Genomic DNA, 23,813 nt, shown 5'->3' on the forward strand with positions numbered 1-23,813 from the left:
TTCTGGGCATCTCTCTTGATGTATGGAACGTTCTCCTCTTTAAGAGAAGAATGAAAATCCAGCACTGATACCGACTTAAAGTGCTCGATAAGAAATTGCAACAAACTGTGATTCAGTGCTCTTGCCCTGATGGAGTTAGCGGTTTTGGTTACATCAGCAGCGTCACTGATATACACAATACCCCCTGGTATAATAATACAGTGCACTTTAAAAGTCCAACTTTTTTGGACAGCCACCATCACAGCTGTGTCACAGACATCACAGCTTTCCTCCAAGAACAAAAAGTCCAAGTTGTTTCTTTGTTTTTAATTGAAGCTTCAGATTTCTCACCGTGTCCTTGAGCCATTTTGTCATGTTAAAAATTAAAAAGCATCTACTAGGGTATGAAGAGGAAAGTTTAAAATGGTGTGTGTGTTTATTTGCATAGTCAAAAGCAATAAGTGGGGGATGTTCAGTGTGTTGGATGCATTATTATATGAGCTGATGTTTGTGACGTATACATGGAGAAACATACGCGAGGGCAGCAGCCGGGCTCCTTTATGAATATTGCAGCTATAAAGATTTTGTTGATTCTTTCAGTTGCTTATTGTGAAAATTGTTAATCAATTTCCTGGTTTCATTTTCTTTTATTTGGACGTACAGAGGTGTAAAAAGTCCGTTCTCTTGTCTGTCACTGTTATGTAGAAGGAGATTGTACAACTCTGGCCTGTACGTTGCTGTGAAATAAAGTATTTGTCCTTTCCTGAATGTTTCAGATCATCCAACTAGCTTTATTATACATTAAAAATAACCCCTGTGAATACAGAATGCAGTTTTTAAATGATTATTTAATTCATTAAGGTCAGTTTTCATGATTCAGCAATAAGAAAGAGATTTTGGCAAAAATTGGCAAGATGTCAAAAACATCTTGATCATCACCGAGACTTTTGGGGAAATTATCTGTGACAAAAGTCACCGAGACAAAATTTAAACTTTTTGGAGGTTTTGGACGAGCTACGTCCAGATGAACAGAATCAACCTTTTGGGATTTACTTACCTGGATGATTGAGCATGCATCAAGACACTTTGATTAAGGCTAAGTGTAAACAGAATTGTATGCAGCCCGTGGGTGAACCCTGGGTAATTACCAGGATTTGTATCTTGTTTTCTCATGACAAGCGTTTATCCACAAAGCTCCATATTTTGCTTTCGACATAATTTTGTTCCAAAGGTGTTTGGGTGGTTTTTGTAATTATGTGATCTTTGCAGATTCCAAATCCTAAAGGAACGCAGCAACAGTCCTAAATTTCCTTCATTTAGACAGCTTCTCGGTTTGCAGACTAACACAATATTTTTCAGGTCCATGCATCTCAAAGCTGCTTTTATAATTCTATGAAAGTTTTTGTGATCAAGGAATGGTTCACACCAGCCGGTCTTTCAACAGTCATGGCCAGAGGTTTTGACAATGGCACAAGTTTGTTTTTCATGCACTTTGCAGGTTTTAATTTAGAATATTATATACACGTTTCTATGATATTGTGAAGAAGAATTACAAGGATTTAATATGTTTCAAAATCTTTTAATGGCAAATTAAGAAATTAGTTTTGGCCACAGCTGTAGAGAAGATCAGTGCTGGTCAGTCACTGAACTTTGTACATCTTCATTTATACATTTATGTCCTTAGACAGAACATCTGACTCAAACTAGCTCATGGCACAGTTGTTAGCACAGAGACTCACTCACTTTAATTGCCTGAAATATGTCTACACAGTGTGTTCAATAAAAATACATTTTAGTAACGTTTTAAATCAAACTAGTGGATGTGGTGGCTGGAGAGACAGTTTACCAGTCTGGTTGGTTTCCAGTAGAAAATGATGGTTTGCACTGTGAAGCCATACTTGCACTTTTTCATTTTCTCCCTGAGTTTCTTTTGTATTGAATTTTGCATCTTCAGATTTAAACGAGCAGCAGTTTTCTCCCACACAAAGCTGAGGTGTCGGTCCAGTGTTTACATTTTTGTGCTGTTCATAAATACGCAGTTAATAACATAAGCAAAGATGCAGGATAAGAAAACTTTTGGTTTGTTTGTGGCAGGTGAACCAGGAGAATGTGGTGAAGGTGGGCCATCGACAGGTGGTCAACATGATCCGCCAGGGAGGCAACCGGCTCCTGATTAAGGTGGTGACAGTGAGCCGGAATCTGGACCCCGAGGACACAGCACGCAAAAAAGGTACAGCAGCTCCAAGATGAGACTGAAAATGGCTGCCAGTCGTGTTTAGACATGGATTCCAGAATATAATCGTCATGAGGTGCTTCATCTGAGGAGCAGCAGAGCACAGCTGTAGCATACAGCCTGCTGTAGTACAGTGCTGTGTGAACCTGATCACAGATGTACCTCCTGTATTAAAATATTAAAGTGACACACTGACTGATGATTTAGTTCACTATTATCTGTATAGCTAGAAGAAATCTCAGCGCACTATGTGTTGTAAAGCAAATCCTCTTTAATATCCAAACATCCATCCATTTGCTCCCGCTTTTCCAATTCAGGGTCCCGGGAGGAGCTGGAGCCTATCCCAGCTGTCACAGGGCATGAGGCAGGGTACACACATATAGAAACAGATCATTCATGCTCAGATTCATACCTACAATAAATTTATAATCACCAGTTAACTAATGTGTTTGGACTGTGAGAGGAAGCTGGAGAGACATGGTGAAAACATGAAAACTCCAAGCAGGACCTCCTTGATGTGAGGTCACAGTGCCAGAGACCAACAGAGGTCAGCTAGAGGTCAACAGGAAGAGACCTCCAGCAAAACCATTATCAGGGAGGTCATCTACTGAAACTGGTTGGGGGGAAAAGAAGGACTGTGTAATAATACCCCTCAAAGACCATGACAAACCAGACCAACTCTGTGCTTAGGATACAAACAGCAAACACGAGAGGTCAGACCAGGTGGTTTTAATACAAACTAGACAAAATCTACACATGGAAATAAGCAAACCTTTAAATGTTTGTCAAAAATCTCTGATCAGAATTTTGCTTTTGTCTCTGTGTTGTTCTGATACTCTAAAATCCTTGTTTTAAAATTATATTTTCTTATCATCAGAAAATATTTCTAATTTGATCCTTTTCCCTCAGTGAAATTTTTTTTCCCCATCACTCGACTGATCGATTAAAGATTTACCTGAAAAGGTGTGACGCCTCCAGATCACTGCAGATGACCTGCCTGCTTTTGGTCACATGTCTGTTTCTCTCTGCTCAGCTCCTCCACCTCCAAAGAGAGCCCCCACCACAGCCCTGTCAATGCGCTCAAAGTCGATGACGTCTGAACTCGAGGAACTCGGTAAGAGCTGCAGTTTTGACTTCGGTAACTCACAATGGCAAATGGGAGCAAGTGTCTCACAGAAGATCTTTTTTGTACCTCTTTCTCATGGTTGGTTAATCTCTCAATAGTGGATAAAGGTAAGCAGATAATGCTGTATAACCTTCTGCCATTCATTATGCCCTACTGCATATACATTTGCTCACAGTGGCTGATTGAGGCTTTTGTTCAGACTAATGCAATATGCGTTTCCATCATCTGGTCACTTTAGTTTGTCTTAAAGAAGAAAATAGAAGAAAAACGCTTTTCCTCCCTCATCTCCTCTCCTCCTTTGCATGAAGTGCACTTGCTTCTGGATGCCCACACTCATCCACACTCATGAGTTGTTGCTTCTGCTGCAAAGAGCAAACGAGTAAAAAGAGCATTAGTGTGACTGTATCGTCTTTGTCTTTCTGTTGGTTTTGTCCGTGAGTACGATGAAGTGCTGGGCGATATGACGATATATATTGTGTGGACGATAGAAAAGTGTCTATCGTGCCATTTGTCTTTTATCGTTTCTATCGTTTCTAACCTAATTTTATAAATTAGTACATAAAATATATCATTAACCCTTTAAAGCCGGTCGGAGCAGGCACACTCCGTTTTCCGTAACTTTTTTTAAATCTCTGTAGAACTGGAACCACGTAAGCTAGCGCAATAATTTTTTTTGCATATGAAACCGGAGGAGTTGCACTTACATCTTATGCCATCAGCTTGTCCTAGGTCACGGTTTCCTTCCACATATGACTTTGCAAAAATTGCATAAAAGCACTTGCAGCAACAAAAACACAATATTCCAGAAACATGCTTTGCCAATCCGATCGGTTGTTCATAACACTTACTACGTTGGAATATACGTCAGCGAGAACTATCGCATGTCCGCCATAAAGTGGCGTCATTTTCACGGAAAATGTAGATTTTTTACCTTTAGGGTCTTATAAGCAATGTTCCCTCTGAGCTGCGCACGTGCGCAATCGCGCACTGTTGGCACGGTCTCTGCGCAGAGAAAATCTGCGTTGCGCACACAAAAAAAAATTCTATCCTGAATTGAAATTAAAGTAAATATGTGCCGACACCGGTGTTTTAGCTAGCAAAGCGGCGTGGCTGATGTGGAGTGAAGCCATGTTAATGACAACGTGTACAACCATTGGAGATGTGAGCAGGACAGACGGAACAACTGACAGAAAAAGTTTGGACTTTATACCAGTTTTTAAATTGTGTTGATAGGCCATGTAAAACCAGAATTATGATAAAAATATCTCCAATGTTTGGTTTTCTTCCTGAATACTATCGTTGTTTATATTTACTGCGGGAAGAAACGGTAAAAACGGCGTTTTATAAGGAAAACGCTCGAAAGCACTCTCCACCTGTGAGCAAAGACGAAACCAAAAAACCCCACCCTTTCCCATTGGTCGAAAAATGTACCATGTCGACCAATCAAAACATGGCATTTAGTTGTTAAGAAACGGGAGGAAGTTTTAGGAGTGACGGCGGTGTTTTGAGATGTGAGAGATTTGCAACGCTTACCACAAATCTTGTGTAGTTAGTGTGTAGTTAGTGTGTAGTGTAGTCAATAGTTTTGTTGTGTGTGTCAGAACAATGAGGCGACTGCTGAATGTTACAGGTGTTACAGGAGTGATACATCTGCTGTTGTCAGGCCTGCAGGTATCAGGCTGTTGTTCTCCTTTATCTCATAGTGGACAGAAATTATTTTTTGGAGTGGCACAAATAATTTGTGTGGCATCAGATTTGATGCAGAACAGCTGATTGTTCTGTAAATAGTTTGAAATGTTTATTTAAAAAACGCCTTGGCTGCATTTTTAGGTAAACAGCTGCAAAAAACTTTGTTGTTTGCAAAACTCAGTAACTTTTTCGAAGAAGTAACTATATAATTAATTTCCCAACATTGGTCATTATATCCTGTATTTTGCAGACAGAGTTACAGGACTCTCTCCCAGACCACAGACTCAGACTCATAATACAAGTCAGAGCTTTATTTTAAAAAAAAAAGAAAAAAAAGAAAAGTTATGTTTTCAAAATTTATTTTGAAGTTATTTTTACTTCCAATAGTGTTAACATACTACACAGGTCATGAACAAGATTTTTTTTTTAAATTTTCATTGTAAGTGGGCTAAATCAGTTAATTAAAAGTAGTCTAACATAAATGTAAATGCTGTAATTTGATTATTTTAATAAACCATGTATCTCCAAAAGTTGATTCTGTTCATCTGGACGTAGCGTTTTGTGGGAGAAACGTTTCGTCACTCATCCAAGTGACTTCTTCAGTCTCAGCTGACTGCAGGTTTCCCCAATCTTATAAACAGTACATTTGCATAATGACTGAAACCAGCCCACTGAAGGAACAATGGGCTGGGAGGTCAGTTCAACAGAATCAACTTTTGGAGATTTACTTTCCTGGATGATTGAGAATGCATCAAGACAAAATAAACCATGTAACTTGGATGGATTCGACACTGGCGTGACCACAGTGCACACGTCTAATGTTGCTCACAGTGGTCCACGAGATCGCTCAGGGAGTTTGTGTGTTCGCTCAGACACATGAAAAATTAGAGGGAACATTGCTTATAAGCCTATGCTGGTGTTTTTTTAAAGTCATGTTTGACTTTATGCTTTTCTGTATCCTTTCTGGGATGCTTATTAGTCAAATTACACTGTTGGAAATAGTTTATTTTGATGCACATGCTGGTTTTTTTTGCAAATTTGCATTACAATATTTATTTTCATTTTTCCTGCAGTATATAAAAATTAGTGTATCTCAAAAATAAAACTATGAAGACACTCAAAATAAATTTCTCGTGGTTGGAAACTATTTTGTGCAACTTTTTTGTATTTGCAGTTTTGAGGGATAAGCCTCTTAAATTTCTCTAACTAGAAATATATGTAAAAAAAACCAAAAACAATTTTCAATTTTTTTGTAATTTATTGCACTTTTTTGCAATTTATGTAGTTACTATGGACTTAATGCATACATATTATTAAAATTTGGGCTATAATGGTTGTATTGATGTATAGCAACTTGAAATGCTCCCACAAATGGCACTACAGCATGTAAAAATATAAAGATAACTTCTGGCAGACTTGGTTCTATGGTAGGTCTTAAAGGGTTAAATAGCCCGTGGCAAATATATTAGTGTTGTCTTCTCACTATACATACTCTTAACTTTATGAAGGGGAAAATAAAGTATAAAAAAAATGATATTTTTCACGAAGAAACTCCGTCTTGTGGTTTTGCGACATGGTGCTGCTTTACGTGCACCTGGATTTGCGACATGCTTTACGGTAACTCAAAACGATGGACGTGTGACAGGTTGCAGTTTCATGCCCGGACATGCAACAGGCAGAGACAGCTACACAGGCAGCCCAAGAAGAAGCACTTTTACCGAAAAGAGGGGGTACGTCTGTGATTTGGTAACATTTTGAGTTCAACAGCACCAACACGGAGCAAAAGACGCCCATTTGTAAGCTATGCTATAAAACTATTCCTGCACTCAATGGCAACACAACAAATCTCTTCTATCACCTACAGAAGGTCCACGAAAAAGGATACTCAAGAATCTAGAAAGTCCGAGCTAAACCAAGTTGTGGAACGACTGGAGCAAGTTGGGAAAAGAAAAACTATACCAGCTGAAGATACAGCAGTCTTTCCCACAAGGCCCTTATGAGAAAACGTCCCAGCGCCATAAACAAATCACAGGAGCCATCTCGCGTTACATTTATAAAGGCATGGCCCCTGTTTATGTAGTTGAGAAGGACAGCTTTCGTGACCTCGTCAAAGTCCTTGATCCGAGGTACGTTATGCCCGGTCGTAAGCACTTCAGTAAAGTCGAGTTGCCTCGCTTATATGACGCATGCCGAGCCAAAGTAGAGAAGGATGTTTGCAGTATCGTGCATTATGCCTTGACGACTGACTTATGGACGAGCAGAGATACGCAGCCCTACATGAGCGTAACCATCCATTTCATTAACAAAGACTGCACCCTCTGCGCTCGCTGTTTACAGACTGCGTACTTTCCAGATGACCACAGGTCAGGTGGTATATCGTGATATATATCGTTATCGTGATATAAAATAATTCATATAGTGATAAATATTTTTTCCATATCGCCCAGCACTAGTACGATGTACATTTTAGAGGTGTTTTGTGTTGTCCTGACGCCTCATGACAAACAGCAGAGTTAGGGTTTCTGAGATGATGCATTCAAAGGAGACACAGGCCTGAAAGGAGGGCAGCCATGAAATGTGAAGGGAGCATTAGAAGAGGACAAACAATCAATTTATAAGTACCCACACGCATAAATGTCCTACCTTTGTCGTGTAAATTACCCAGGCATTATTTATTCCCAGATGAAGAAAGGTTTTTTGATGTTTGATTTTTACCTGATGTTAAAGTTGTAACCCTTCTTATTATAGTCTGAGGTGATCTGGTGACACCTGTCGTTACCATGATGACACAAATCATTGTTGAACTGATCCTTTGGTAGACATACAACAAACAGCAGCAGGTGGATCTCTTTCCACTGTAGCCAAAGGTTTTTAAACAGAATTTAGTAAGTAATAACTTGTGACTGATGTCACGCTGAACTTGGTTTGCTTGCAGAGGACGTGGATACATGCAGTTTGTTGCATGTGGTTTTTTAAAGCTTGCTGTGGTTGCTGCTAGCTGCTCGATTCAAACTGATCTGCTGGCAAACCTACTTGTTCCACTTTGACTTGTTAGGCAGACACATGTTAAAGGAGACCTGTTAGAACTTTTAACCTTTTATTTTAATCTTTGGACTAAAGCAGCATCGCACATAGTCCAAAATAATTGTTATTTGTCTTACACTTGGTCTATGTGCAGCTCATCAGAGAGATATCACGGCAAAATGTGCAGTAGACACACATGTCCACTGTGTCCGTGCAGAAGTTGCTCTAAGCTGCAGTAACAGCACGGATATTTTATTTGTGTTTAAACAGGCATAACTAACACATTTACATATAAATTAGTGCTGTCAGCGTTAATCTAGTTAAAAAGACGTTAACGCCATAACTGCATTAACAAGGCAAATCTCCGTTAGCAAGTTACCGCGGATCGCCCCGCGCGTGGGGCTGGACCGCGCTGACACCATGCAGCCCCATGCACAGGGCGATCTACGGTAACTCGTTAACAGAGATTTGCCTCGTTAATGCAGTTATGGCGTTAACGTCTTTTTAATGAGATTAACGCTGACAGCACTAATGTAAATACACATTAGCTGCCTAGCTTCATCGTTTCAGACAATTACGAACCTTAGAATCTACTTCATACGTTTTTTACTCACTGCTGGCTTCTTGACTTCAAATGTATAATGCATTTGCATGTGTGCATGCATGAGTGTCCATTTCACATTTTGGAGAGGCACAGTGTGAAATGGACACTGTGGAATGCACGTTTTGCTGTGATGCTGGGTTGCATCAGTTTATTCATTCTTAATGAAGTTGTTTTTTCGCTCCCACCTCCCACTCCTTAAACAAACACTCTTCTGATTGGCTACCACATGCAAACAAAAAAACTATATATATATATACATATATATAGTTGACTGCATTACAGATGATGGCTTTTAAACTGAATATGATCACACCATCATGTCATCATATCCAGGAAGTTGTTTCCATAATTTCCTAATAATAATTTTGGTTTCTCTTGGCCACATGATAGGACAGTTTTCTTCTTTATCTGTTTTAAATGAGCTTGGGCCCACATCCTGAAAAAGCATGCTATCCCAATGCTATCCCTCCCATGTTTACCTTAAAAACTTCAGCCAAATTCTAGATTAAGATTTAGGAGCTGATTAGGGTTTTGTTTTTTTTTTAAGCGGACAGAACACACTGGCTGTTTTAAAGTAATCTGGAATGCAGCCTGATGAAGGAGAATTATTTATGATAGAGAGAAGCTGGGGGAGATGACAGGCAAAACCGCTTTCATGAAGTTAGGAGGAACAATGTCAGTTGGCCATGTGACTATATCACTATATCTTTTGTGGGAATTAGCTTAAATTTGGAGCACAGAACTGGGTCAGACATTTGGAAAAGGAACCGTGACCTGATACAGCGGTCCCCAACCTTTTTTGCGCCACAGACCGGTTTAAATGTCAGATAATATCTTTAAGGTGTCGCAGATAAATACAACAAAATAAAATGATACGAGCAAGACAAAAACTGTGGTATTTTGAAAATATAATAATAAACGTGAATTCACTGTGTAATTGTGTAACTTTATTAGCAGCGTTCTCCTGAAATGCGCCAACAACACTGAGAGTAACATCCTCCTCTCTGCCCCTTTATGCTCTCTGGTCGCTATGGTAACGCGTAAATATTTCTTTCAAAATAAGACACACAACTACAACACGAGAAAAGACCCAGGGAAACCGAGTTAACGATAAAAACCCTGAAAACCATCAATTTCACACCCGAGCCTCAACTCTCGCGGCCCGGTACCAAACGGACTCACAGTACCAGTCCGAGGCCCGGGGGTTGGGGACCGCTGCCAGAAAAGAGATTCAGAAGATATTAGAGAAAGAAGACTGAGTAGCATTTAGTTAATAGTACTGAACAGGATCCTTGAATTGTGCTTATTATTGTTAATCAAACGACCAAAATAAGAAGTTCTCACATCTTTCATGAGCCGCCCTCATCACAGGGCTTTGGGACCAGGGCAGCTTTTCATGTCTCCGGGGAAAAGCGTTGAGTCTGTGTATATGCTCTGAAGACTCTTTTTTTGTCATCCTTTAAGCCACTCTAAGGAAAAAGAAAGGTGGTAAGTTACAGCGGGCATGCTTTCAGTCTGATCTAGTATCTCCAGTGATTGATTTCTGTCCCGTATTTCCCACACAGTCCACCCCACTGTGATTAACTAACACTGTTGTATTTAGTGATTCCTTTTCTGACTCGCTCTATTTCGACCGAATTAAACCAAATGGAGCTATGCCCATAGTGTATTTGCATGATTTACAAAGTGTTTTGATTGCAGCTGTTTCTGTCTTCTAAATGTTGTTAGTGCATGGGTAAATGTCGTAGTAATCACAGGCTATAGATTCTTCTTGCTGAGCATTCCCAGGATTTGCTTTTGATTAAAGGGGCATGTCACCTCACAGTGCTTCTTTGCAGGCAGACCCACAAACCTAATTTGCAACACTATCAGCAGTAAGCATACACTGTTTACTTTCTAGAATCTTTTTACTCTTTAAACACAAAAAATATACATAGTGGCAGAGCCTTAATGAGGAATTACAAATGAGTATGAGTGTGAGTCAGTGTTTTTTCACTATACCTGACCTTTAAAGTTTCATGTTTCTCTTCTTCATGTGTGCATTTTTCTGTAAGCTACTTGTGTGTGTTAGTGTGTGTGTTCATGTGAGGAGGAGGAGGTTTATTCTAGGAAATGTTTCACTCACACATAGGTTTCCAGGGCAACCGTGTTGCATGTTGTTTGATAGGCTGTAGCTGCGATCCAACTGGGAGACAGATCAGAGAGAGAGTGAAAAGGAATGTGCGTCTTTCTGCTATTTCTGTGTGTTTGTGTGGTTTTTACCTCTAACCGTAGTTAAGGTCATTGATGCTCCTTTCCTCCCCTTTCCTCCCCTCCCCATTCCTCTCCTCTGTGTATAGATGCGCAGAAGAAGAGGATTGTTTTCCAAGTCACTCTAAGTAATCACTCCCCTGATGCATGGAAGCTTTGTACATCCTAGACAGTTGTAGGCAGGTGACACAGTAAGAGGAGAGATCAGGGCTAGCATGTAGCTTCTCTGAGCAAAACCCTTTAGCTGGACTCTATTTGATGGCATCATCACACACCAGAGGGAAGTTCAGTTTTGCCAAATTTGCCATTGATAGCTTTCTCGTGTTGCAAGCAGAGTAAAAAAAATAAGATAAAAAACAATAAAAACACAGAGAAAGGTAATGGCAAGCTTGGCAGGCTTTCACATCCATTGCTCATTTTACATTTAACGAGGGAACGACCCTGAGAGCTGGATGATGCTGCTGAGTCGGCTGTTTGGAAAGAGCTTGCACGGCTTCCAAGGCTGGACATGCCAGGCGCATTTCATCAAAGTTGCCCTCTCTCCCCTTCCCCTTGCTCCTCCTCCCTCATGCCCCCACACCCGCAAAAAAAAAAAGAGTTTCAACTGTTTTCTGTTTCAGTCCCATTCACAATTCGGTGTGGAAACACAAGGAAGGGTCACTGTAAATGACTGAATGAGTAGCTTGCATTTGATCCATCAGATCTGAAACTAAGGCTTTGCAAGTTCACTCCTGCCCCTTGTCACGTTTTTCAGTGCTGACATATTATGACTTGGTTTGCTTTGCAGACAAAGTAGAAGAGATGACCCATGCCCAGAAGACATCACCTGTTGACATGAAGATAGCCACAATTAAACCACGCCCATCCAGTCGCTGCTTGGTTACGCCAACTGATATGAATGTAAGCATAAGCGAACTCATTTTATGGTGATCATAGTTTCAGATCGCTGTTACCGTAATTAGATTGTTCAGTATCAGGTTGTGTGGCTGTACCCTGTGCTGCTTCCCCAGACTGGATGCCATAATGGAAAACTGTTTGTCCTTTTAGAGCTCCTGTTTTTTAAAATATGTAGTGGAAAGCTTCAGGGCTAATGCTGATGTTTAGCAGCCGATTTAAGGTTAGGGTTAGGTTTACATGTAATGAAAATATTATAAAAGTAGAGTTAATCCTAAAGTGCATGTAAGAGAATTCATTTGAAAGATAACATCTTCCCGTTTCTGAAAGTTTGCTTTATTTAAAACACATGAAACCAGTAGCTAGTGTCAAAACAGAAAAATTGGGTACTGACATTGGTAGATATCCTCCTATTTGCAAGTATCAGTCAACACAGCCAGTGGCAGGTGATGCCTGGACCTGGCCGATATGTTATGTATCCTAATGTATGAATTCCTGTAAGCAAATGCTGTTATTGTTATTTAGAGATCTAATGAAACAATTATATATTCCTAGTTATATTAATAATTTACAATTGAATTTTCAGTCCTTGTATCATGACCGCCAAGGAGTAGCTGTGGTGCCACCCACTGTGCCAGGAGCCTTCCTGGGGATACCTGAGAAGGGCACTATGAAAAAGCAAAAGTCCATAGGTATGATGTATATACAGTAAAAATATGTGTAGGTGTGTGTGTGAGTGTCCAGTAACCTGTGCTTTTAGCTTGTCATAATATTTTATTAATGCTCTGAGGACTTGCTCTTTGTGGTCTAGCAATATTAAAGCTAATTATAGATAAATTAGAGTGAGCCAGTCAGCAAAGTGTGCTTTCAGGGGATAATATTGGAGGTCATTAAGCATGTGCTCAAACCTCATTCTCACTCCCAAACTAGAGGGATGTCATACATGCTAATGTTGGTTTCAGGGTTTTTTTGACTTGTAGTGCCATCAGAATTACGACAAAAATTATCTTCTTTATCTTCTTTATGCACAATAATCCATTCAGGGCTCTATCTACAAACTGCATAGCCATACTCTTTTCTACACTCTCTGAAAGTTAAGGACCTTATTGTCCCTTTAACCCTTTCATGCATGAATTATGACAACCTCAAACAGGATTTTTTATTCATCTTTAGGAATGAAAAAATAATTTTGAACTTCATTTTTTTAAACATGTACTTTTCCACTAAGGTGGACAACTGATGTGCATGGAGCAGCACATCAGTGTCCAATGTAGTGGTTTATGTGCAAGTATACCATCAACACTGTAACAATTACAAGAAAACAGCCTTTGAATATCCGCCCACTGTAGTGACCACTAGGGTTGGGCGATATGTAAAAGTTTTCCAACCGACAATTGTCAGTCCAATAATTGACGATGTATATGATATATTCACGCATGCGCAGACTTTTAGATGGGCGGAGCAATGTAATCATGCACAGACTGATTTGCGCATTTACAACACAGAAGAAGTCCTAACATGGACAAACTAATTTTAAAAAAAATTATTAAAATTAGGGCTGTCAGCATTAACACGGCGTTAACGCACTCATCGCGATTAAGGCGATTAAAATTTGTAATGCGCTCAACCCATCTGGAGCGCAGAATGAACAAGCTCTGGACAAACTGCCCGAAATACGTTGGCAGAGACATTTCAGGGATTTTGACTCAGTCTGTGCTCCAGATGGGTTAATTGTTAATCGCGTTAGTCGTGATGACGGCGCGTTAACGCTGACAGCACTAATAAAAGTCGATATATTCGTCCAGTCGCTCAACCCTAGTGACCACTATGCGTGAAAGGGTTAACGGTATAGAGACTTGTCACAAGGCTGCATCTTCAAGGGTACTCAATGGTACTACTCGGTGGGTGCTTTGTGGTTTGTACCTACAGAGTAGACTCTTAAAACTCTGGTGCAAATTTTATATCTTAATGTAAAAGTTAAAACTGGATACTGGACTAGCCATAGAGTTTACCCACAGAGACCTTTATTTCTGGTATTATATGTTAGCAAAAACAGGAAATTGATGTGAATTTTTGAGCTAATTTGAGCCATCAGCTCCTCTGGGTGGCTGTGGCTCAGCAGGTAGGGTGGGTCTTCTACTAATTGGAAGGTCAGTGGTTCACTCCCTGGGTCCTCCAGTCTGCGTGTACTCATGCAAGCTATTGAATGCTGGTTTGCACCCAATGCGTTCATCAGAGTGTGAGTGTTTTGCAACTGTTAGACAAAGGGCTAAGGTATAGAAAGAGGTGCTTGTGTGCTTGGTGAATGAGTCTTGTACTGAAAACGTGCTTTGAGTGTTCAGCGTGGAAAAGGCCTAGATAAGTAGCAGGCCATTTGCCCTTATTTCTGTAATAACAGCTACATAACTTCTGTCCTGATTTCCAGATTGAACATTTCAATTGGTGAGGCCAGAATATTCCTACTTACTGTCGAAACAGCAGTTACATTTCACATCTATCTGGCCTCTCACAAATTTCAGGAACCTTTCCTGCTTATATAAATAAATCCAGAGAGAGCTAAAGAAGGCATTTCTTTTGGAACTAGGAGGCCAAGCAGGAAGTGAAAGAAAGGGATGTCTCCCCTAGGTCCTGAGATAATTATTCTTTCTGCTCCATTTCTTCAAGGTACATCGGAGGATGAGAAACAGGGATTCCTCACACCTCCCCTACTCAAGTTCTCACGCAGTCTCTCTATGCCTGACACCTCAGAGGACATCCCTCCTCCCCCAGCCATTTCACCCCCTTCACCACCTGCCTACAACTCAGCTGCTGGACCTACACCCAAGAGCTATGGCACAACACGACCAAGCTTTACCCAAAACTCGCCCAATGCAGTGACGACCATAAGCCGGACCACCGACGTCGGTACGTTGAGGCGTGGCTATTTCCGTCAGAGCTCTGAGCACTTTGAGAGCACACGAACTCGGGGGCGTACGCCAGTGCCTGAGAACCCGTATTCAGAGGTGGGCAATAAGACGCTGTATGTGCCAGCAAAACCAGCCCGAAGGAAGGGTATGTTAGTAAAGCAGTCTAACGTGGAAGACAGCCCAGAGAAGACGTGTCAAATGCCAACAAGTCCATCAGGCCCAGTTTCCATGCCTACTACGCCTGTAGAAAGAACATGCTCCTCTATCCCTATTCCCACCATCATTGTAAAGGAGCCATCCACTAGCAGCAGTGGCAAGAGCAGCCAGGGTAGCAGCATGGAAATTGAGCCCACAACCCCTGAACACCCGCCTCTCACACCTGCTGTCGGTGGAAGTGGAGGTTTACGCCCTGAAGACCCCCTTTCACTAAGCAACCCCTTTGCAGCAGCTATTGCTGGAGCAGTACGGGACCGCGAAAAGAGGCTCGAGGCAAAAAAGAACTCGATTGCCTTCCAGTCAATAGATATCGGAGATGATGACTTGAGTGGTCCCACGCCAACCCCTCGCCTTCGCCAGTCCAAGTCCATCGATGAAGGCATGTTTAGCAGCGACGAGCGTCTTCAAAGGATATTAGCCCCTCCTTTGGCAAAGCAGCTCGGTCGCCCTGTTGGTGGCGGTAGTGGAAATATGACAGATTTCAACACTCCTGAGCCCACAGTTGTTCGGGAGCCACTAAACACTAGAACAGGGCAGTGTCCCAACCTGGACAGTCCTGTTAGCCTCCCATCCACTCCTCCTAAGAGCCACTACAGGGCCAATGGAACCTACCTCCATCCTGTCACTGGCAAGCCGTTGGACCCTAATTCTCCACTAGCTCTGGCCCTTGCAGCTCGTGACCGGGCCATGAAAGAGCAACAAAACCATCCTCAGAATCAGTCCCAAAATAATCCTCAGGTTCAACAAACCCCCAAGCATGAAGCCCAGTCCCTGCCAGTTCAGCAAAGTCACAAACCTGACCTCAACCAGCCTCTATTTATTGACACCAAACTCCGCTCTGGAATCGAGACGAGTTTTGCTGCAATCTCCACGGCAACAATGGGACGGCCTGGCCGAGGTGGCCTTCAAAGACAAATGACGGAGCAGAAGTACGAGTCTGATGGAGCACGGGAAGAGCGGCAGCATCAGGCACTTGAAGAGAGGAAAAGCGCACCAGCAGATGTGGCAGACACATCACAGCCCAAGTCAGCTGGATTACTGATGGTTCACACCAGCACAGACGTAAGCAACAAGGTGAACAACCAAGAGGCCGAGGGGCAGGACAGCAACCGACCGTCTGAGCTGAAAGATCCAAACCAGCCTGATCCTCTTAGTTCTTCAACACTGTCCACTCCACAGCCACCCACATCAAGGAGGAGGAGCATTCCTTTAGGCGAATCCATGGACGAACCTGTAAAACTGCCCTTTCGCATCCCTCCTCCCCCTCTGGCCTCAGTTGACATTGATGAAGAATTTGAGTTCTCAGAACCCCTCCCCCCACCTCTGGAGTTTGCAAACAGTATTGACATTCCTGATGACCAGGCTAGTGCCATTGCAGAGATGATTCAGCAACAGAGACGGAATGGGGGGCCTTCTCTACCCCCATACCACCCTCATGCCCCACCACCTGTCACTGATCAACACAGAAGGTTGGCAAACAATATGCCCCCCTCGTATGCCCCTCCACCAGACCCAGAATCAGGGGTAGGTGACTCAGGCATTGAAGAGGTGGACAGCCGCAGTAGTGGGGATCCTCAGCACATGGAGACCACCAGCACAGTGTCTAGCATCTCCACCCTGTCATCAGAAGGAGGCTTCTGTGACAGTGCTTTGGAGAGCCTCTATGCCACTGCAGACGGTCACGCCTTCCTGGTGGATCGGCCCCCTGTGCCACCAAAGCCCAAGAGCAAGTCCGTCATTAATAGAACGTCACTTTATCACGACGCTCTCATTGAAGAGCCACCAGAGTCTTATGGGTCACCTCCTCAGGCCCCTCTCCCTCCTCCCTCGTCTTCTGAACCTCCTAGGACTCCTACTCAAAGGACCTCCAAGCTGTGGGGTGATCAGCCCCCTGAGCTACGCAGCCCCCCATCCACACCAGACTCCAAGAACACAGTTATCACTGAGCTGAGCACCATTCTACAGCATATGAATCGCGACAGGCCAACCAAGCCAGGAGAAAGCCTTGACTCCCCAACAGGCACCAGAGGGGGCTTCGGAACAAGGTATGTGAAGTCATTCCTTACTTTAGTTTTTCCTTTCTTCTGTTGTTTAGATTTTGTTCATGTGTCATTTGTCTATTTTGCACCTTTTTCATGTTAGTGCTTAGTTACGTAACAACTTTATTCACTGTAGAGTCTGAGCAAACTCATTTTCTGTCTAATATAGCTTCTAGAAAGCTGTAAAATTTCATGCATATTGGCTTTTAAGCTTATCCACTAATGATTGATCACCATTGATTATACCCAGGCACCCATGAATGCTTAGGCTAAATCTGTAAATAGTCCAAAGTAGTCCAAGACAATTTGGAAGAACATGAAGTTGCTTTATTAAGATGCAGAATTTGCAGAAGTAAGCTATTAGGATGGAATCCCCCCCCCCCCCCGAGAGTCTAGACGTTGCTCATGATGAAGATGGAGGATTGGATGATGACCACAGTACACACAGGGCACACAGAATAAACCCTGATTGGCTTGTAGAAGGCAAGCAGGAGTATAATTGGAGCAGAATAATGATGTCGGTGTTGAGTTTGACAGTGAGTAGAGAGTAAGTGGTGAAAAGAATATGTGAAAGTAGTGCTGTCAGCGTTAATCTCGTTAAAATGATCTTAACGCAATAACCGCATTAATGCGATAAATCTCCGTCAGCGAGTTAGTGCAGATTGCCCCGTGCGTGGGGCTGCACGGCGTCAACACGATAGCGCAGTTAGCTCGTTAACGCGTGCTGTCCAGCCCCACGCACCGGGCGATCTGCGCTAACTTGCTAGCGGAGATTTGCTGCGTTAATGCGGTTATGGCGTTAACGTCATTTTAACGAGATTAACGCTGACAGCACTAGTGAAAAGTGAAAATTTGAACTCATTTTTCTGTTTTTGTTGTGACAAGTTTGGTTTTGTGTAGTCCGGTGACACAGACATCCAGCTGTTACTTGTGTTTTCATTGTTGATTATAGCTGTTGTGTTTGTCAGAAGAGCCCAAAAGGATTATGGGATTGGGAGGAACATCAGCTTGTTCTGTGAACTGTGTGTGGCTGCAGGGTTTTGCTATTTGTGTTGTTTGAAATGGTAGTATGCCTGTTCTGGTTCACACTCTGTTCATCCATGCATGATGTATGGATGCATCACATTCCAGAATAAAGCTTTGTATGTTTCCGGCTCTGTTTAGCTACTGCCAGCACCTGCTGACATCAGTCAGCCATGTTGAACGTTTCTTGTGATAATATTTGGTCACCGTGAGATTTCACTTTATTGTGATAGCAGTGGGAATTTTCTGAAGATTTAATGGAAGAGTTACTTTGGGATTCCTCATTGGGAATGTAAAGAGACTGGTTCTTATTTAGTGCTTTTCTACTCGCCTTTTTCACACAAGCAGCTATTTCTATGGTTAAGTGCTTTTGAGCTGAGATTCACACTGATGGATGCATCAGAGAGCAACGTAGGCTTAGTATCGTGCCCAAAGATATTGAGCATTTAGACTGGAGCAGCCAAGGGATTGAACCACCAACCTTCCCATTAGTAGATGACGCCTCTACTACCTGATTTATTTCACTATTTAGCTTTTCCTCCTCTATGTCACATTTCTTCTGTTTGCTGGCATATTGTACAGTAAATGTCCATGTGAGAAACACAGAGCACCGTGCACATAGCTCGTTTGTTGAACAGCCACAAAGGCATTAGTTGGCAAATAAATAAAAAACATTTGACCACAGCTGTACCTGTTGATGGTTAAAGAATTATCAGTTAGCAAAGCAAGAGTGACGTGTTGTGCTCGACACAAGCTGGAACAAGATTTTGATGGAAACTGCGCCTGAATCAGCCAACCTCATGTTTTTTCATTTTTCATTTTTTTAACCCACATCTCACTCCTGTGAGAGGGAATAAAAAGCACGATAAATAATTCACTGCTTGCATGCATTTTGTATGAACAATCCCATCACTCATCAGAGACTTGTAGAGAGTGCCACGAAGGTTTTTGTTCCTCTGGGCACTTGTGCTTTCTGATTTAATAAACACTATTAGCTCCACGCAGCGGTGTCCATTTGGGGTAATTGCAGCAGGATGCCCAGCAGCAGGTCCAGTAGGTCCAGCTCTGTGTTCCTCCTTTCATGCTTCATTCCACACGCTGTCGTGTTATCCTCATCGTCATCCTCTGCAGCTTAAAGTCGTGTTTGTTGACCTTTAACTTCTGTATTCATTCCAGCTCACGCCTTTCCAGCTTCATCTCCATTTTTTTCCAGTCTCCTGTTGTTCCTTCACCTCTCCTTTCTTCATGCCCCTCTGTGTCTCCCACTCTCACAGGTAGGTTCCCTCATCATCCGACATTCCATCAAAGGCCTGTTTTCACTTATGTGATTGGATGTATTTCTGCAATGTGTCATGGTATAGAAAATGGTATGCTGTTTAAAATGTAGAGTATTTATTTGCAGAAAGGGTTGGTCTACATTGAGCTTGTTAGTGACAAACAGAGGAACTAAGTACAGTTGTCATTTGAACAATAGAAACAGTAAGGTACTAGAGATCAAAGTTAAGAAAAGGTAAGACACATTTTTTATAGTTTTCGTACTTTCGTACTAAAAGTATTGGTCTACAAATGTAGAAATGTCCTGTGTTAATAACCCCTTGCACAGGTGAAAAGCCACTCAATGCAGAATGATGAAACAGCATGTAAGGGGCTGAATGTCCCAAATGAATCTTGCATTCCTTAAAATGTCTCTAAAATGTAAAAGCAAACCTCTTTTATTCCTATAAAATCACATCAGTGGCTACACATAGGTCCACTAAAGCCTTCATCAGCAAAACCACCGATACTTACAGAACAATATTTAGAGATGATATCTGTGGATGAGACAGGATGAGTTTTATCTTCCCTACAAGATAAAAACCTAAATGTGTTCAGATCAGTTCCTTTACTGGATCTAAGAGCCAGATGTTTCCTCGTTTAGAGGTGACTGCAGCGCTCTCGCCAAAGTCAGTAAGTTATTTGTAATTGCTTTTCAATTGTCGCACCGATGCATTTGTTTCTCGTGTCAGACGGAGCTTAAACCCCGCTCTGTTGTATACACCAGGGTCTCTGATTATCTGCCTGCATTGCCTGCGTTACTTAGTCTGGTGGAGAAGGCTGCCAAGCGCCGCAGCAGAATATACGGTTGTAGGCAGCTAGAGAGCGCCTTGTCATCTGAAGAAGCCCGAGGAGGGTGAAGGTGCTCGTGTTTCTGTGACCGTCAAACAGATGGCAACAGAAATGCACAGAACATGGCCTAGATTCACACATGCTCTCCCTCTGTCACTCCATCCTTTGCTCTCTCTCTCATTCTTGTGCACACTCTACAGCTCTCTCCCTCTCTCGGTTTTCTGTCTTCTCTGGTATGTTGGAATCAGCCAAAGAAGCGATGATAACATCAGATTTTCTTCTCTGGATATTTGTAGTTCTCTCTCTCCTGGTCTCCCAGATTAAATGTGCGTTGGTTGTGCCTGTGGACGAAACGGTTGCCTAGTAACCGCCTGATGAGAGCAGCCTTGAGGCCTGCAGTGATGTCAGTTTGAGTCGGGGGAGGGGTGCAGATTTATATGCGAGCGTGTGCGTGCATGTGTGTAAGAGAGAGATGGAGCAAGAGATGGCAGGCCTAACCCTCGGCAGAGTTCAGCATCATCTCACGCAGGTCACGTGCTGCGCTGCTTTTGTGGGCCATCGTTACGTAACCCGTGTCAGTCTGTGTGTGAGAGCGTGTATTAAAGGCTTCTATAAAAGGCTTCTGTGCATGGCAGTGAGCGCGACCCTGTATGCACGAGCCGGCGTGTGCTAGAAAGACGAAGGGAGTCATGCGATGCGTGGGCGTGGTAAAGGCGAGGTCTCCCACCACCGATATCAATAGCACTGCATCATTTTGTACCAAAGTCACTCAGCTGATGGGAAGCAAGCACTGTCCCTGTGCTCAGCAGAGGCCACGTGTTCATGGTGCTTATGTGTGGGGGGGAGAAACGCAGAGTGTAAGATTTTTATTTAGCAAAATAAACATTGAGTGATCGTTGGGTAAAGAGGTCACAGACATTCAGGTTACATTAACTTACATTAGTTAATGTAACCTGAATGTCTGCATTTCTATAGCGCTTCTCTGGTCCCAGCCACATTACTTTGTTCACAAATATTCATACAGCAATTTATTCAATCCACACAGGACTTTATCTACTTTGCATTCACATCTACAGCCAGTTACGATCCACCAAACAACCTAACACTGATGTCTTTGGACTGTAAGACTAAGTGCCTGGAGTAATGTTTCAGCCACATGTGCCTACAGCAGGGGTCGGCAACTCCAGGGCCGTTTATCAATGCCCAAGTACGCGAGTACGTACTCGCGTTCTCGGTGAGTACGTACTTGCTGAGAACGCACGGGAGTACGTACCCGCCGAGAACGCGAGCACGGACTCGCGATATGTACAATTGGAACACCAGCGTACGTGATGATGTCACAGGTCCGGAGTTTTTACTGCCGTCCCCTCTTAATTTAACTGTGAGTAACATGTTATGAAGCTTAACTTTAATCACAGCCAAACCGGTTTACTCAGGAACAAATAAAACACTGAAATAAACCAAACATTAACATTTAGAAGTGATCTAAGTGACTTATATATCATTGTTAACCTCAGTAGTGAAACCTCTATTAATAAAAATAGTGTACATGTACATACGTGTACATACCTTAATAAAAACAAGCAGGTGAGATGTTAGAACACTTTTATTTCTATTCTAGTGGACACTCAATACTATAGACAGCTGCTGGAGTTTCTTTAACCTGAGTAGTGAGACGTCCGCGAGAGGGGGGGGGGGGGGTTGAAAACGATGTGCCGGGAGTCTGCTGTTGAGTTTTGGACGAAATGCATTCTGGGATATATAGCTGTCCCAAGTCCACACCGATGCATGCTCGATGAAACGGGCGGATCGAGAACACATCCGGGACTTTTTCGCGTTCTCGGCGTGATGCGTACTTCGAATTGGAACAGTACTTGGTCTCCGACTGATGACGTATCACGAATACACGAGGACGCAAGTACGCACAAGTACGCATATTGATAAACGCCCCAGGTATTGAGTGCCGGTTAGATGTGTCCTTGATCCAACACAGCTGATTCAAATGGCTAAATGACCTCCTCAACGTGTCTTGAAGTTCTCCAGAGGCCTGGTAATGAACTAATCATTTGATTCAGGTGTGATGACCCAGGGTGAGATCTAAAACCTGCAGGACACCGGCCCTCGAGGCCTGGAGTTGGACACCCCTGGCCTACAGGCTCAGGGTGAGGTTTCTTCAATGCACAATTTCTCTATGTCATGTTTAGGGAGTGATCACTGTTCTACCTCTTTTCCAACAATAGAGTAAATACCTTAGCTTCCATATGGTTGTCAGTTACTTGGCTGGACTTGGCTTAACAATGCCTCTGTATGGAATTTAGACCTATTTAGTGCCCCCAAATTCTACCCATGATGGAACTATTGGGACTTGTGACAGGAAGTGTGATGTCCGGCTTTCTCAAAATATAAAATTCATAACTTAATCTGGACTATATAAATCGTGGATGGCTCCCGAGGTTATGCAATCCACAGTACTTTGCTACACAGCAGAGCACTGTGCTCAGCTTTTCATGTGCTACTCTTTGTAGCTGCAAGAAATGGAATTAAGGTCAGCGAAGCTAAAGAAGACCCTGCGCTAATCAGCCTTAATAGCCAATTACATGCTTTTCACATCAGTTTAACACCTGCAACAAAAAGTCTTTCACAGATGATAGAAGAGCAATTAGAGAAACACTGGAAAGGCTTCAAATGAAGTATTTTTAACCTTTCAGTGGAGTAAAACCTGTTTCTAAAACATGTGGTGTTCTCCCATGTTCTTCTTTTGTCTTTCATGTGTGCAGTTTTCTCTGTGGTCAACATGTCCTCTGTTTCCATCTCATCCATCTAACATGCGCTGTGATAAAGTGAAAGTTTTATTTACTAAGAAGCAGGGAAGCAGCACTTTAACTTTGGCCTAGTTCCATTTTGGCAGAAGGACCCCCTTAGTCTACTTCACTTCCCCTCGGGCCTTTCCATATGCTACAAGTAGGAAAGAACAATATCTAGGCTACACATAGCACAGAGAAATTGATCCGTCTGACAGGGCAGGGGTCAGATTTGGACTGCTTTCTGCCTCCTGGCTCAGTTTCTCAGTGCAGTCAGTCAGTGTGTGCACAAACTGTGTGTTGACAATTCAATCAATCTATTAGCAGAGGACTCAACTGGGAACTGAATCCTCAGGGGAAGCTGAATTGAGGTATGATGGTTCTGCATGGATTGATGTGTGTTTGTGTGCTGTGGTGGGGGGGTGGGGGGGGGGGGGGGGGGGGGTGTCTCACTGCTCCACAGTCCAGCATGTCCGTCACAACCCTCCATCTGGAGCCTCAGGTAATGTGTGATGGTGATGCTTCTTACTCATTCAGATTTACACAGCACACACTTGTGTGTGTGTGTGTGTGTGTGTGTGTGTGTGTGTGTGTGTGTGTGTGTGTGTGTGTGTGTGTGTGTGTGTGTTTGTGTTTGTTTTTGGTTGTTGTGATGTCGGGTTACTTAATAACTGGCTCGGTTGAACGGTGACATAAGGATTTTTTTCAGAATATACATTCCCACTGCACCACATCTTGCTTGTGATTCTCAGCTCCCTGTAATCAGTGCAGCTCTACTCGCTGCAGCTTCACGGCTACACTGGCCCTCACCTCAACTGTGAGTCTCTCCAACAGCAAAGATCATTCCTGATATAATTCCACCTCCACCTTGAACTCATCAGTCACTTCTATCACCATTATCTCACTGTCCTCATGTCCTGCAA

The 23,813-nt window shown here is 42.7% G+C and overlaps 1 protein-coding gene across 2 annotated transcripts in view; it reads left to right on the forward strand.

Moving 5' to 3' along the window:
* Positions 1-23,813, forward strand: part of LOC134624915 (SH3 and multiple ankyrin repeat domains protein 2-like) — a 299,782-nt gene that overhangs the window by 264,934 nt on the left and 11,035 nt on the right. The window contains exons 17-22 of one of the 2 annotated variants that reach the window (XM_063470103.1): positions 2,074-2,209; positions 3,246-3,326; positions 10,120-10,143; positions 11,693-11,805; positions 12,386-12,491; positions 14,464-16,966. In XM_063470103.1, coding sequence (XP_063326173.1) covers positions 2,074-2,209; positions 3,246-3,326; positions 10,120-10,143; positions 11,693-11,805; positions 12,386-12,491; positions 14,464-16,966 — 2,963 coding nt within the window. The remainder of the gene's footprint in view (positions 1-2,073; positions 2,210-3,245; positions 3,327-10,119; positions 10,144-11,692; positions 11,806-12,385; positions 12,492-14,463; positions 16,967-23,813) is intronic. The other variant, XM_063470113.1, reaches the window with a different exon arrangement.

This window comes from Pelmatolapia mariae, linkage group LG1 (assembly GCF_036321145.2).
Source record: "Pelmatolapia mariae isolate MD_Pm_ZW linkage group LG1, Pm_UMD_F_2, whole genome shotgun sequence".
In the NCBI taxonomy this organism is placed as follows: domain Eukaryota; kingdom Metazoa; phylum Chordata; class Actinopteri; order Cichliformes; family Cichlidae; genus Pelmatolapia; species Pelmatolapia mariae.